Source organism: Juglans microcarpa x Juglans regia, chromosome 7D, assembly GCF_004785595.1.
Source record: "Juglans microcarpa x Juglans regia isolate MS1-56 chromosome 7D, Jm3101_v1.0, whole genome shotgun sequence".
Lineage (NCBI taxonomy): Eukaryota > Viridiplantae > Streptophyta > Magnoliopsida > Fagales > Juglandaceae > Juglans > Juglans microcarpa x Juglans regia.
Window position 1 is genome coordinate 2,192,994 of NC_054606.1, and position 16,679 is coordinate 2,209,672.

The 16,679-nt window shown below is 33.2% G+C and overlaps 3 protein-coding genes across 8 annotated transcripts; 1 reads left to right on the forward strand and 2 right to left on the reverse strand.

Annotated features, from left to right (window-relative positions):
- The first annotated feature begins 1,478 nt into the window (after positions 1-1,478).
- On the forward strand, positions 1,479-7,800 carry LOC121238500 (COP9 signalosome complex subunit 7). Of its 6 annotated transcripts, none has more exons than XM_041135397.1 (10): positions 1,479-1,624; positions 1,716-1,958; positions 2,289-2,364; positions 3,990-4,078; positions 4,805-4,894; positions 5,399-5,443; positions 5,522-5,592; positions 5,959-6,097; positions 7,020-7,128; positions 7,457-7,800. In XM_041135397.1, the coding sequence occupies exons 2-9, from the start codon at positions 1,800-1,802 to the stop codon at positions 7,092-7,094; spliced, it is 744 nt and encodes a 247-aa protein (XP_040991331.1). In that variant the 5' UTR covers positions 1,479-1,624; positions 1,716-1,799; the 3' UTR covers positions 7,095-7,128; positions 7,457-7,800. The 6 variants fall into 6 exon arrangements, with proteins under 6 accessions (XP_040991331.1, XP_040991332.1, XP_040991326.1 ...); XM_041135398.1 differs by having other exon boundaries at positions 7,023-7,128; XM_041135392.1 differs by having other exon boundaries at positions 7,040-7,128.
- LOC121238501 (ethylene-responsive transcription factor 1-like) lies at positions 7,650-9,607 on the reverse strand. The gene has a single exon (XM_041135399.1). The coding sequence runs from the start codon at positions 9,490-9,492 to the stop codon at positions 8,779-8,781; it is 714 nt and encodes a 237-aa protein (XP_040991333.1). The 5' UTR covers positions 9,493-9,607; the 3' UTR covers positions 7,650-8,778.
- A 2,902-nt stretch (positions 9,608-12,509) lies between these two features.
- Positions 12,510-13,408, reverse strand: LOC121239435 (ethylene-responsive transcription factor 1-like). Its single transcript, XM_041136684.1, has one exon. The coding sequence runs from the start codon at positions 13,374-13,376 to the stop codon at positions 12,510-12,512; it is 867 nt and encodes a 288-aa protein (XP_040992618.1). The 5' UTR covers positions 13,377-13,408.
- Positions 13,409-16,679: the final 3,271 nt, after the last annotated feature.

Consider the following 16,679-nt stretch of genomic DNA (forward strand, 5'->3'; position numbering starts at 1 on the left):
GTGTAATCTCTGAAAGCGTTGAGATGCAGTAGCCCACGATAGCCATGCGTGGCATATGAGACTCACGCTTTGATCGTTTTGTAGTGATTCTGCCTTGTACCATGAACTGACGGCTGAGGAATGATCTGATGGGACACGTATCAATGGTCAATATTGAAATATAAGCGTTATAAATATAAATGGTTTATATAAAAATAAATATATAAATTAATATGATTTTACGTTATCTATTAAATTTATTTTATAATAAAAATAATTTTATAATTTAATATATCACATCAAATTATATATATTTATCAATTTATTTTTATACAATCATACTTTATGACTAAAATATTTATCATAAAAAAATAATAGATCAAACTCGTATTATGATGATTAAATGTTTATGATAATTAAAAAAATAAATGAAAATAAAATAAAAAAGTGAAATACACTTATCCAGACATTTTTTCGGAATAGTTTTTCGGTAGCTGCAGTGCCGCTCTTTTCATATTATGAATATGATGTTGTGATTGTGTTGTTATGATTCTCGTTTGCTATATCCCGTAGTAACCAAACTAATTAAAAAAAATAAAATAAAAGCATGATTGTGACAAATTTAGGTGCTAAACCACTGGTGATTTAAATACCAATTGGTCCAGAAGATAATTTAAAGGGAGTCATTGATTTTGTGAAAATAAAAGCTATAATTTGGTCATACGAAGAGTTGGGTGCTAAATTTATGTACAAGGATATACCAGCAGATATTTAATAATTGACACAAGAGTATTGGTCACAGATGATAGAAACTATAGTTGAGTTAGATGGTCAAGCTACGGAGAGTTACTTAGAATGAATTGGACCTAACGAGAAATTTATTCAAAAATTAATTATGAAGGGAACCGTCTCGAGTAGTTTTGTCGGAGAGGGAGAGAAGGGAGAGAGGGAGCAAGAGAAGGGAGGAGGAAGAGAGCACGGAGGAGGAGGAGGTTACAAGAATTGATAACCTACACTCACTTATATTTTTTACTTGTATTGATATTTTTACAAGCAGTATTTTATTGAAGACTTAAGCTTTGTTTGGATGTTGAGCTGAGTTGAGATTAATTGAATTCTTTATAAATAATAGTAAGTTGAGATGGTAGAGTAAATTTTATAAGGCCTACTTAAAATGAGTTTATATGTGTTTGAATGTTAAGATAAATTTATATGTATTTATAAGAAATTAAAAAAAATTATGAGTTATACGTGTAAAAATATATTGAGTTGAAAAAATTATAGGTCCCACATATAAAAAGATTTTAAGTTGAAATGAATTTAGTGATAGAGTTAGGTTTTTCAACTCAACACTCTATATACGTGAGGCATACATTCTATAATATTTTTTAAATTTTCATAAATACATCTAAATTTATCTTAATATTTAAATACATCTAAATTTATATTAAATAAACTCCATAAAACTCATTCCATTATCTTAACTAATTACTATTTATAAAAAAAAATGTCTCAACTCAACGTCCAAACAAACCTAAGCCAACGAAAAAGAGCGAAGCAGGAGGACAAACTTTGTTGGGGTCGGGCGTCCCTCAAAACCTTCCGAACTTACGTCAACAGCAACTCTCTGCAGCAGCAGTAGTATGTATGGCATTCACTCGGACCCCTTCACACAACTAGCAATCCTCTTCTCTAAGTTCAAACCCTAACCTCTCTCTTTTCTCTCTCTTTTACAGACACACGATTATCGTTCGCTGTTTGATTTCAATTTTGTAGAATTAGATTCTTTGCGTGAAAGGGACAAAGCAGAAAAATAAAAAATGGACATAGAGCAGAAGCAAGCAGACCTCATCGATCACTTCGTGAAGCAAGCGTCGGCTCTCCAGGGTTCGGCCCTCTGTCCCCTCATCGCCGAGGCCACCTCGAATACATCCCTCTTCGCCTTCTCCGAGATTCTCGCCATTCCCTCAGTTCTGCAGGTTTGGGTTTTGCTCTCTGCTCTGTTTGGTTTCCCTAGAAAAGTTGGGAAAAAGATTGGAAATCGTATTTAGTAAATGGATTTTGGAAATTCTGCTTTTCTTTTTCTTAATTGATACCGATGTTTATGCTTCGTGGATTGAAACATGGAACGGGACTGTATTTTGTTGATTTAATGTAATTTTAAATTTTTATTTTTCGGTGATATTGGAGTTTTGGAGTTGGCTCTTTTCTTGATATTATTAGGTTGAGTGCCTTGAAGAATTGGGTTATTCAGCACTAATTAAAATCAAATCACCCTTTTTCTTTGTTTTAACTATAAGCTTTTGCAGCTTGAAGGAACTTCAAATTCTGTATACCTCGATGTACTTCGTTTGTTTGCACATGGCACTTGGAGTGATTACAAACGTAAGCATGCTAAGTCTTGCTTCATTTTGGTAACTGTTTTCCTTTTTGTTACTCCCTAATTGTTGGTTTGGTTTATGAGGACATTCATTATTCATTATAATCTGATGTGCTGGCATGGCTACTCGTTGTAGAGCTATTTGCTTATTCCCTTCTGATCTGTGCTTAATATTATTGCCTTAAACGTAAGCGGATATCCTCTTGCTATCCTTTTTCTTTTTCTTTTATTTTATTTTCAGTGCCAAATACTTTAGTCTTTTATTTTCATCTCCGAAGTGTATTTGGTGGAAGGCGAGAGTGATATCTCCTTAAGGGGTGGGTAACTTTCTAATGATAACCGGATAAATTATATTTTATTTTTATTTAAGAGACAGCAGTAATGATTTTCTCTTAAAAAGTTGAGTTTACAAACATGGACAAGTAGTATGGGGTGAAGGGACAGGCTTCCAGATTAGGCAGGTTTATTGGTGCTTCTAGTGAGAGGGATGGGAGTTATAAGTACATGTAGAATTCATCAGCTGAATGTCATCCATGGGGGTGAGGTCACATTCAGCATATTTGGTATTCTCATAAGTTTGGTAGGTTTACGACTTAAATGTATAAGTAATAATTCATCTTTTATTAGTAAGCGCAAAAGGCGCAACTCAAGTATACATGAAGTATACAAAATAAACTCTTAGTTAGAAGAAGAAGATAAAGTTACAAGAAAATCATGTAAATTTAGCCTATTAAAGTCTATGGAGGCAGTCCAAGATAAATGAGTATTGATAAAAATAGAAGTTTTGATCTCCTCTATCATCCTTTTTCGATCCTCAAAGATTCCATCATTGGTACGTTTATGACTTTAGGGAATGTAACATGTGCGGGGCCATTAAAAAGAAAGAAAAAGAGAATAAACAGCTGACCTTTTTTTAATTGACAGATTATATAAAGCAAAGGTGAATTAAGGGCTTCGCATCCTGGTTTTGAGAAGTCGGTTCTAAAGTTTTAAATTTTCCTTACTCTTCTAGCTTTCCAATATTCTTTCTGGTGTTGCAAATAGTTTCAGTGGGTTTTTCCCCTTAGCTGGAACAGTTGGCCCCTCGGGTGGTTTTCTGGTAGCTTCTGGAGAAAAAAGTTTCAAGTGCTCTTTCCAGAGTCAAATCTGTATTTTTTAGACCCATACATTTGAACCTATGAAATAAGTGCTAAAATTATTACGGATGTGTAGTATTGCAAGTCTCCCATAATGATATTAAAATTAATGATTAGCTGCCTTTACAATCCTAGACAATGATATTTCTTCTCAAGAAACAAATCGCTGATATGTTTGATGATATGTGCAACCCCTATTGATCCATTAATTTTTGGTCCTACCCTCTTCCCCTTGTACCAGCCAGATGTTGGCTAGAATTCCTCTGAGAATTTAGTATAAATAGTGGATCTATAATTGTCCACCTTGACAAAGGGAAACAACATAGTGAATTATGTGGCACTAAACTAACGGAAGCTCATCCAGATGTTGGATAATTACCATGGTAATATTTGTCTTGATTTAAAATGTTTTAACAATTCACTGCCCTTAAGCCTCACCTTTGAGTCTTGCTTCTGCAATGCATAATTTGATGGAATTTTGTCTATTGTTGTAGGTAATGCTGGCTGTCTTCCGCAGTTGGTCCCTGAACAAGTCCTCAAATTGAAGCAACTTACTGTACTTACACTGGCTGAGACAAACAAGGTACTCTTCCTTATATTGTGAATTATTTTCTTTTATTAAATTCTTCCATTTTTGAACAGGATAATTTCCTTCCTGGTTGAGTATAATGGTTACCGTGGCCTTGTTTTGTTTTTCAACAAGCTTAGTAATCTTAAAAGTTTTCTGAAACAGCTGTCAACTTGCAGCCTAATGCAGACAAGTTGATTGGCTAGTATTCCTGGTCTATATAGATAGTTATCAATCAAAGGTTCTATTTGCAAGCAAAATGAATTCTGGTTGCAGTAGATTCTATTGAAATGCAGGAATTGAATTAAATCACGAGAGTTTGGAAATACTGGAACCCTTTCTAATTATGAAACTTATTCTCTCTCTCTCTCTCTCCCTCCCTCTCTTTTTTAAACTTGCAAGTAATAATCATCACCTATGAGAGAAATAAATGTTTGTAGTGCTTCATTGCCCTGAACCCAGGGCAGATTTGGCATGTAGGTTTCAGTCACTAATTATATCACATCATTCTTTTACTGAAAACCATGCGGTAAAAGTCGCTACTTTAAAAACTTGTGTGTACATTCTCCCTTTGAACTTCCTGTTATATTATACAAGTTTTCCGTGTGCTATTTTGCCTTCTTATTTTATGGGGAAGGCCCATACAGGTCATTGAATAAGTTTTCCCTTCTAGTTGCGTGTTAGTCATCTTCTTCCTCTCATGTCTTTTTATATGAGTCTAATTGTTGAGTCCTTTCCCAGGTTCTACCCTATGATCAACTAATGCAGGAGTTAGATGTCACAAATGTACGTGAACTGGAAGATTTCCTAATCAACGAGTGCATGTATGCGGTAGGTATTCTTCCTTCTGATTTCCATATTGCTGTTGCATCCTAATGACCTACTAGGCTACTACAGTGGTGTTTTTTAACTGCTGAGCAAACACAGTCATTTAGTGGGGATGCCAGTTTGTTTGTTTGTTTCTTTTTTTTTCTTTTTCTGGGGATATTTTTTTTTAATGATGTTGGAATATAGCTATTATGTTGTTTGCATAAGATAATTCTTTGCACAAATTGCAAATCCTATTATATTTGGTTGTTCAATTTTTACTTTAAGCAGCTCATGCCTTTATTATATTTAAAATACAGATTTTTTTTGTAATTTAAAAGATGATATGGATGATTAATTGAAGTTCTCTCTTTTTTCTTGCCTGAACACACTTTTCAGTTTGGGTTCTCGGAGGACCTCCCTGCCTTTATTTATTTCTCTTTTGGTTGGGGGGTTACTATAACCCTGTTAGATGAAAAAACATAATGAGAATGTGCTGATTGTTATGTTGGTGTTTATTGCTATTAGGGCATAGTCAGAGGGAAGCTGGATCAGTTGCGCAGATGCTTTGAGGTTTGAACTCATCATCCTCTGCTGTCTTTAAGTTGTTTCTTTTATGAACTTGTTTATTTATATATTTTTGTATTGCAGGTTCAATTCGCAGCAGGAAGGGATCTAAGACCTGGCCAACTTGGGAGCATGATACATACACTGTCAAACTGGTACATATTTGGTTCAAATAGCATTTGAGTCACTTTTATGCTCTTATTTGGTGGTTCGTCTGATTGTGAAAATGAATCTCCTTTTCTTGAACAATCTCTTTCACATGACTTGGTCCTGCTTTTGTCTTCAACTATAGACCCTGGTTGTCGCTTTTAGTACATGGAAAATGATACAACTCACTAGTAAGCTGTAGTAATCCCATGCTATATGGGTTTTACTTGGTCCTTTTAGCAAATAATGTTGTGTGTGAATATCTAGGGGTATGCTAGCCTTTGCCTCACCTCATGACTTACTAAATTTCTATTCAAGATCATGGTTATTACTGTTGTCAGATTTATATAATATATATCTATGAACATTGATAGGTTGGCTACATCAGATAATCTACTTATGTCTATTCAAGAGAAGATTAAATGGGCTGATAGTATGAGTGAGTTGGACAAAAAACACCGGAAGGAGGTTGAAGATCGGGTAGAAGAAGTAAAGAAGTCCCTTTCACTCAAGGTCAGTTGAATCTAGTTTTACATTTTGAATTGTCTTCATTACTTAACGCTACATCTAAATGCTAAAGTAGGACATCCCATGGAAATGAAATTGTCTTCAAAAATTTATTCATTCAATTTTGTAAACCCATTTTTGTCTGTAGGAGCTCTATGTGCATTTATTATTAAGTTTTGAACAAGTAAAATGGGTCACTGATAGAGAGAGAAAATGGGGCGGGGGGGACCAATTTGACCTAGAGCAAATATCGATGACTGGTCATGGGATATGATATCAGACTGTATTTACTAATAAATAAATACAATGTTGTACCATATTAATTTAAAAAATAAAAAAGGAAAATACAGCCAATCGATTTAATTAGCAATAGAACTTGCTATTTATACTCCAATCCTGAACAAAACCAACAAAAGGGACTTAAAACTTGAGAGAGTTAAATTAAAAGTTTTAACGAAATGGAACGATTGCTTTGTAGCTTGGCCCTTGGTGTAGTTCTAGAATTTGTCATAGAAATTATAAATGGCTGCTGATGGGGGGAGTAAGAAGAGCCGTGGACATTGAAATTGAATAGGGTTATAATTGCAATATTGTTCGAACTGTGGTATGCCATTGTAATTAGTCCACGTTGCTTTTATTATTGTTTAGTTTTGTACCCTCTTTCTGTAAGCTTGAGGGGGCGTCACAAGTCAAAACACTTGGTCCCATGCTCTTAAGGTTTTGAAGCATGAATTTCCTTAAATATATCATTACGTTACTTATAAAAAAATATTTATCATTACTTCATAAAAGTCGCAACCATATGGTTCTGTACAAACTCCATATCTTTTATGATATGCTCCTTTAGATCTCCTGTAATCACAATGTATTAGATTAGTGTTTATGTTTGGGATATGTTGGTCGATGTGTCTTACTTACATTGTGGCAGAAGTTACAAACTGTAAGCAGGCCGACATTGACTTCCGAGGGCATGAGGAGATCTACTCTGAACCTGGTGGAGTGATGGACTATGAGGAAGACCGAAGTCGTCCTAAGCGGTAATTTAATACACTTTTGCATTTTTCAGTGATTCTGCATATATGAATCCAGCTCAGAGTTTTGATCTGATGTTGTGTTTACACACTTGTTTCAATTATTGATTGATTTACCACCAAATTCGAATGGACAGGTCACCTTTTTATGTAATCCATGCATAATTCTCAGTAATATGGACTACTAAAATTATGTTAGAAACTAGAGTGTCCAAAAGTCCGGTTTGGGTTTTTTTTTTAATTTTGATTATGCAAAAGTTGCATAATATTTATTGATTTGCATCATTAATTTTGCCAAAAAAAAAGACTGGTTGATCAACGACTAAATATGCAGGAGACTCCGGTAGCTGGAAGGCATGGATGGTGGGGGCGCATGGGATTGTCGTTTAGGCTACTTGCTCAATTTTTTCAGTTCATGGAATTCCAGCAACGGACGATTCTGCTTTGGTGGGGGCTATGATACTTTGGTAAAATTGTAGTCATCGTTTTAAACTTTATATTTTTTTTTTCTTATCAAAATCTTTAACCTCATATTTTGAAATTAATTAGCTCGTATTCCTGAGTTGGAAAAGAAAGAGAGCTTGTACGTGGTGGTGCGGTTCATCTTTTTTTTTTTTTTTTTGTAATTTGATCATTTGTACTTGTTGATCTTGTTATTAAATCTGTCTTGTGATGAAATAGCTGCCTATACTACTACTATATTCAGATTTATCTGGCTTCATAGTTTTATGGTTGCTGTCCATCTAACTTGCTGGATCTAAATTGCTATTTTTCGAACCTAAATATTATTATTATTATTATTATTATTTTAATTATTGAATTTTCTTTAGAGGAAAAATCAGTTAGAGAAGTCAATACTTTATTTTAAAAAAAATGCAAAAGTTTGACAAAAAAAATAGATATAAAATTTAACGACGGTCAAGAAGGGTTGTCGTGCAAACTATCATTTTCCTTCATCATTGTGTGTGACAACGTACCGTCCGTGCGTTTGAAGTTTTCATCGCTTTCTTTTATGGATATAAAGGGAAAAGAATACGATTCCCACGTTGGCTAGTTGACGATATGTCCCCCCCCCCCCCCCAAAAAAAATCTTCGACAAGTGGCGCCAACGTGTGTCGACCGTATTTCATCAACATCTCTGACTAAATATACTTTGACCAACCAAAACCATAAATGTGCTGTAGTTTTATTGATCAAATCCACCCGTGGGCAGCCCAAGTGGTAAGGCATAAGTTTCATGTTATGGTTTTTGATTCTTCTTGGGATCAAATAGAGATTTAAGTGGGAGATCATGATGATAGGTTGCTGTGTTAGTCTTTCCGAAAGGTTAAGTTCTATGGATAAGAGTCTCAAGGGTTCTGTTGTAGGGTGGTTTTCTGTCATAAAAAAAAAACAAAAAATTAAAAAAGAAAAGTTTATTGATCGATCAATCAAATAACAGTAACGAGGTTGCTACTCAAAATTCTATTTGCGAGTTCTAAAGAGGTTTTATTAAAGTAAAAAACATATACAAAAAGAAGTAACAATGATTAATTTAAATCTCCACCCATCCGTTCAGATGTCTTGCGCGCATGCCTAACTAGCAAGGATGATGGGCTCTTAAATGTATGTCTCGACTAACAAAGAATGAGAAACAGTCATACCAACCAAAAATATCTAAAATGGAGTGCCAATAAATTTGTTCCTTTTCAGCTTAGGCTCCTGAGAGCCATCGCATGATTCTGACAGAGTCGATGGCTTCCGCAAGCTTCGTTTGGTGGTCACTTTGATCGGCTTCCAATCATGAGAGCCAATAAGGTGAGGAAAATTGAGCTTTGCTTTTGAGCCGCGTATTTTAAAGGCGGCTCGATCGTAAGCCAAAGCCGCATCCTTGGCACTCCCGTATGTCCCTAGCCACATTCTGGCGCCTTTCTTTGCTGGATCCCTTATCTCTGCCGCATATGTCCCCCACGGCCTCCTCCTCACTCCCCTAAATTGCATCTGGGTCCTCGGAACCTGAAGCTCTTGATTATTGATGGATACATGAGTACTGATCATATCTGTTCCCATTATTATATCGTAATTATTCTGCACCAACGAAGCATGACCGCCAACATCGATTGCATCGCGTAAAGAACCGTAAACGATCTTGTCTTCCGTCCCATCCATTTTCAACGGCAAGTCACCCCAGCTCTCCTTTAGAAAGAGACTACTGCTGCTGCTAAAGCTTGAGCTCCTACAATACAACGATGCCTCCTTATTCTCGTAAACTTTTGCAGAAACTGACGCAGCAGTACTTTCATCATCATGTATATCATTGTCGACAAGATTTTGCCATATCGACTCTAAAACAGCAAAGTCGGACTCCGAGATTATACTTTCTCCGAACATGTTGAATCTAGCTAGCGGGAATTGATCGATGAAGATTTCTCAAGCGGATCACTGTGTGTGTTTCTTCCGGAGGTTTTTTTTTTTTTGCAAGTTTGCAATTGGACTTCGACAAGGCCGTGTACTATGCATGATAGACAAATATATATATATATATATATATATATATAGGTTCTAGAGGTTTTGTGTTTTTGTAGCTGATATCTCTTTGCAATTCTATGAAGTTTCCTTTTTCATTAAATATATATTATAGTCGTGTGTTTTTCGTGTCTGAAATAGTACTTCTTTGGTCGTCAGGACTTGATGATCTCGTTGGTTCGTTTATTTGTTTATTCTCTTCAATCTTAAAGGGGAGGAAGGATTGGTCGGAACAATTACTTTAAAAAATGACGTCTTAGAACAAGAGAACTTTTTTTGTATGTATTTTATCCATTGAGAATCATTGACGATTTGTTTGTACGTAACAGCTGCAGGAAAACCAAGCTATAAATTAACAACAAAAGATCATTGGGTCGTCCATCCCTCATCATTGAATTCATGAATTGTATTCCTTTTATACTTTCATAATTTCTTTCGAGAAATATATTATAAATATATATATATATATATATTTTTAATTTAAATAAATACATATATATGGATAATTATGAGATCAGATCAGTCACGTACAATATTCAAAGTACATATATAATTTATATTTTCGTTTTGAAGAATCATGTAGATCTTATTTACATAATTATAAACAAATTAACCTAAGCATAGCATGAATATATAAATAGAAAATTATAAATATCAAAATTATAAACGGCATGATCATACTGTATATAATTAATACTTGTTGTTTTATTGAGACTAATCATATATATAAGTCTCAAATGTACAAGTCTTACCTGTATTTTTTATAAAAAAAAAAAGAGTTCTTATCATAAAAAAAATTTGTTTTATAAAAATAGATCTCGTCATGAAAACGTATGAAAGAACACCTTTTTTATAATGTGATTTATTTTTTATAAAAGAACTAGGTGAGTATTGTACATTTGAGATTTGTTGTTAGTATTAGGCTTTGTTTGGATACTAATACTAATGAATAATATAAATTACAGATTATTTATAAATAATAATGAATTGTTTATAAATAATAATAAAATAATCCGAAAATATCTTAAGATAATTGTGATTACAAACAAGCTTTTGGGAATATATATATATATATATATATATATATATATATATATGCGCGCGCGCGCGCGCGCGTATGGAAGGTTGAAATTTGAATATTATTGTAGTACGTTGGCGGAGTCATAGCTGTTTTTTCCAAGGCATGCATGGGCGGCGAGAGATGGCCGTACTTATTCGGAATCACAAGGACAATCAATGAAGCGCATGCGTCATGCGGATTTCGTGCTGGTATTTTACCATATTCCTTATTTATTCTTTCCGAATTCCCATGCACAGATTACGATACACGCAAAGTAGGTGAAGGATGCCATTGCGCGCGCCCCCACGCACACATTGTGTAATCCCTAGCTTTAAACATTGAACTAATGTAACATACGCGCATTAAATAATTTTTTTATTCTTTTTCTTTTTGCTACGTGGAAATGCATGCATGTTACTCGTAAGATATATAACTTTCATATGAGAGTGCTATATCTAAAAAAAAATAATTCATAAAAATAAACTCAAAGATTGATATATTTCATATAATACGTTAGATTTTTTTATAATAAAAATAATTTAATAATTATCTGACATATTACATTAAATTACATTAATTTTTTTTTTAATTTACTTTTGTGTGATTTTTATGTGGTTAAGATATTTCTACTTCCCATATACCTTTTGCTAAGACATAAATTAATAGTACTTCAGGTCAAAACTCGATTATATTGGCAAACAAGTTGTTCTAAGTACCTAAAAATATAACTTTTATTTTGAGAAATAATATTTGTAGTCGTAGAGTACGCAAACATCGTACAATCCCTTTAAAAAAATAAATAAATTTTGGAGCTATAGAAAAAATTAATTTTTTAATAATGAACCACACTTCATTTCAAAATAATTGTGTAGTACTTACACACTTCATTACTATATGTAAATAAGATTACTCTTTTCTTTTTCCCGTTTGCAAATATATGTTTTGTATACATATTCGGACAATCATCCGAATTTCAACTTCTTCTCTTGAGAAATTCTCATGCTAGCTAGCTAGCTAGCTCGTTAATTTATTCTTCACTTAAATAGCTGATTAATACATAATGAACTACTTTTTTCTTTTTATATTGGACAAATCGATAAGATTTAGTACTTGAGATGATCAGTACATCTCATCCGTTTATTTATTTTTTTACAAAAATGTAAATCCATGCAACTCCAATTTTAAAACGGAAAGAATTTAAATATAATAACAGTAGCCAGAACACACGTTAGCCTGTTAGGATATGTGGGGTTAGGAACCCACGTTTATATATATATATATATATATATATATATATATATATTAGAAATACTTTAACTACAACTGGATTATATAAAAGTAAACTCATGATTAATTTGACGTCGTTTGATGTGATATATTAAATTATAAAGTTATTCTTATTATAAAATAGATATAACACATCACATGAAGGTATGCTAGTTTGTAAATTTATTTTTGTATAATCTCTTTATATCTGCAACACTTCTTTATATATATTGGTGCTTATTAAATATTAGGTTCATTATAATTACTCCAATATTATAGTTGTCAAATTAGAAAAAGGAATACAAAATTAAGCTTAATTTTGAAAACCACCAATTCGACCTACAACATTAACTTAAAAGTGATGATCGAACTTCAAAGTTTGGGATAAATTTCCAGAAACAAACATGTATTTAAACTTTTGTTTCAAATTCTTAGCAACTTAATTCATCTTTCATTTGAGAAGAAATTGTGTAATATCAAAAGAGAATTACTTGATGTACTCAGAAATCTGCTTAATTAATCGTAACATGGAGTTACAAGCATGGATTATTTTTTCTTACATATAGATATCATTAGGAAGATGCAAAAACGTATTTGCGATGTCATTATTCAAGTGATCTAAAGACAGCGGCCATGACCATGTTATTGATTCTTCAAGTTCATCATCAACGACCGACGAGCTCCTGCATGAACTTTCTATAAGCTGATCACTTGAATCCTCTAATATTAGAGCCGTCGAGCCACCTCTTCTCTTGCTTCGCTTGGGCTTCGGAGAGACTGTATCCGACGATGTCGATGAAGGTCCCGACGAACGGCGTTTTGGGGTCACTCTGATCGGCTCCCAATTATCTGAACCGATCAGGTGTGGAAAGTTGAGCTTAGCTTTGGAGCCGCGCATCTTAAAGGCGGCCCGGTCATAAGCCAACGCCGCGTCCTCGGGACTCTCGTATGTCCCTAGCCACACCCTCACACCGTTCTTCTTCGGGTCCCTTATCTCCGCGGCATATTTTCCCCACGGTCTCCTCCTCACTCCCCTAAAACGCGGCACTTGACACTCCCGCGCAACCGCCACTTCCGAATGCTCCACAATTTGCGCCATCACTGCAACTCCATTCTTCGGTGCCCATCCGAAGTTCATGGCATCAGGCAGCGGACCGTAAACGTCGGCGTTGCCCGCCTTCAACGGCAATGAACCAGTACCAGTACCCCAAGTCTCGTGAAGACAAACGTCGCTACAAACCACGTTAGCATTGTCGAAACCCATTGCCGAGTAAAAAGTACTCCCAGTGGGTTCGAAATCGCCAAGAAGATACTTTCGAACGGATTCGAGGACAGCCAAGTCGGAATCCATCGGGCCCTGCTCTGTCCTACACTGATTATATTTGTAAAGTTCGTGTTTCTTGAGCTCGTACAGATTCATCATGAAGAAGCTTGCAGCCTTGAAGTACTGTGTCGGCGATTGTTTATGGGCATTATCGCTTGCAGGAGTTTAAGATTTATAGAGGAGAGTTTCAGATGTCGACGTAGTTTAAGATTTACACCTAATATTATATTATTTTATTTGCCTCTTCCATTGAAAGTTCTTACAAGTTGGGTCGGTGGTGTTTTATCACATGGAACATATTTATTCCGATTAATTATTAATTATTTATTTTTTTAATTTTCTAGTTCATTTATTTTATTCTTTATTTTAAAAAAAATTAAAAATAAACATTTGATTCGCTTTATTCATTATTGTAATTGTTTGATACTTTCTGTTTTTAGAAGGTGATATTAATTAATTATTGCCTAATAAGACCATTAATATTGCTCCACGTCAGATGTGTCCATATATTGTCACTACGTACCATGTGGGATTAGTTTAAACAAATTAATTTTATATTAACAAAATGATACACAACGCTTCATAACTTGTCCTTTTTTCTCTGTTTGGATTAAGAATTAATATCAACTCATCTTATTATTACAATTTTTATAAATTTTTACATAAAATATAATAAATAATTCAACTTTTTCAAATTTCAAAATAATAATAATATTAAAAAATAATATTCTAACAATATTTTATTCAATTTTCAACTTTCATCTCAATTCACTTCCAAACCTAACCTTAATAGTGTGAATTATTATCCTTTTTGACTTTCTGCGTTTAGAATTTCACTATAGATATTGTAATTATTTGTAGAGAAATAACATCTGCAATCTTAAGATGTGCAATTTACACACAGTCATTTTAAAAAAGAAGAAGGTAAATTCAATATCCACATGAAAAAAATATTTTTTTAATGGTGGACCTCACTTTTTTAATTGGGTATGCATGAGACTTACACGCCCTACGACTGTAGCTAGTATTACTCTTATTTTTATACGATTTATATTTTTTTGGGATATAAAATTGTACCTTATATTCCAAATGAAAGATCTGTTCATTAGATTTGAAATTCTTTAGACGTTTCTTAAATTCCTAATACTATATATTGGTAATTAAAGTTAGGTATCGGTAATTATGCCATTCATGTGTCTTATAACTAAAATTATATCTAATAATTATTCGATTGAATGCTACTCTCATCGTCTTAGTTATATGAGTCTTAAATCCTTTATTTTATTTATTAGATCTTTGTAATACTTGATTAATCATCTGATCAAAGTCAAATTTATATATTTTTTGAGATAACAGCAGCTTGATGCTTGTGACGTCTAGAAGTGGGAAAAACTTCTAGTCTTGGCTCTAGTGAATTGACTTTTGGCAAATTAGAAACAGGTGAAACTTTTGTTTATTTTTTTTTGTTTTGTTTTTTCTAACTTGTTGTTGTTGTTGTTGTTTTTGTTCCAAGTTTTCGTTTTGAAAGATGTATCAGAATTACAACGTTTCTCAACTCTTTTATCCAAAAAAATCACCACAAAAAGGTAATCTGTTTTTTTTTTCCCCTTCCAATCAAGCATATTATAGGATAAATAAATTACAAGAGTTGGGTGGATCTTTTCTACTATCAATATATAAAAAGTATTTAAGAACTTTATCTAAGGGTATGCATTTAAAAGCTAGATTGGTTGCTGCCCATTACGTCACCGAGTGTGTACATAGATTTTGAAATTAATAGATTTTAACTAGTTTCCATCCATTTTGATTGTGAAGAATAATATCTGCAGTGAGATTTGTCGATATAGGGATGAATCAAAATTTTCTATTGATGTGATGACATTCTGGACATCACGTTCAATAATTATTAAATTCTATGAATTACCATTTTAGAAACGAGCAGAGCTGCTGAAACTTCAGCTACAAGTAGGTTTGATGTTTGAATTTTTTCTGTTCTTAATAAGAACGCGAGGAAAAACTAGGCATGATATTATCGTCGCATGATGCATGGACAGTCGACATTGACAGTGCTGACAGCTAGTGTGGGCGGCTGAGCCTGCGTGCGATATGGTTCACTAGTGGGGGCAGAGCAGCATCCCATGGTTCATTCACGGAAAAGGAGAAAAAAAAGGAAAATGTTTGGTAGTCCCTCGTTTTAATCGCTAGCTCTATTTTATTTCATTTTTTTTAATAATTAATAAATTGACTACTAATAAATATGTGTATTTTTTGAATAATAAATTATTTTTAAAAATTATTTCCCTAGAGGTTTAAAATATTATAATTACCAGATTAATAAATACAAAAAAAGAAAAAAATCATAATAAAGAATAATTAGATATATAGATAACTTGTTCATTTGAGAACTACTTTGATCAGGTTGTATATAAAGTTATAATATGCTAGCTTGTGTTGATGGTAAAAAAATAGTAATGATAATAATGAAATAAAATTCTCCATTTTTTCATGAGAAGAGATCGCACGAGAAGCTGAAAGGCAACAACAAACGTAAAAGAATGCGGACTACTGCAAATTAGTTGATCATGAAGTACTCTTATGATGGTATAGTTGATTTTAGCTTAATTTATATATATATATATATATATATTATTTTATGTAGTTTAAAAATTAATATCATCAACGTGTTTCTAAATTTTGGTTATTTGAAAAGGTCAAAAGGTTTCCCTTATAATTACTTGGGGTCTGAAACGTTGAAATTAATCATGCATGCATGTCCTATGGGTATAAACTTAAAGATAATAAGATTGATTCCTTTTTTCAGTTTTTGTCGTGATAGTGTGATTTTTTTCGATGTCCAAGTAGTACTATTTGTATAAATGCTTGATCTGAGATTCTGAGCTGGTAAATATTCAATAGAAAACCAGAAAATTTCAGGGGGGAAAACAAGGGATATATAATCGCATGAAATTAAAAATTATGTTGCAACTTCATGTATTAAATAAGGTTTGGAATGAAAATTAAAGACATGCATGCATGGACAGATAGATCGAGCTCTTTCATGAATGGATCATTCACCATGATGCTGCATGCATCATGTTAATCCAACGACGTCATGTACCGATACTTCCTATCCTATTTCATTAATTAATTAAATGTTCCTAGCTAGATATTATATATATATATATATTATATGTTACATGTATGTTGCAACTTTTAGTCCAAGCGCAAATAATATATGAGAAATTATATTTACAATCAATATGATGTCTAAGTCTCACGCATTTTTTTTAAAAAAAAAAAGATAAATTTAAGATTCATATGAAATAAATTCTTTTTTTAATAGTGATATCTATTTTTTTTAAAATGAGTGTGCGAAAACTTACACATCTTAAAACTGTATTC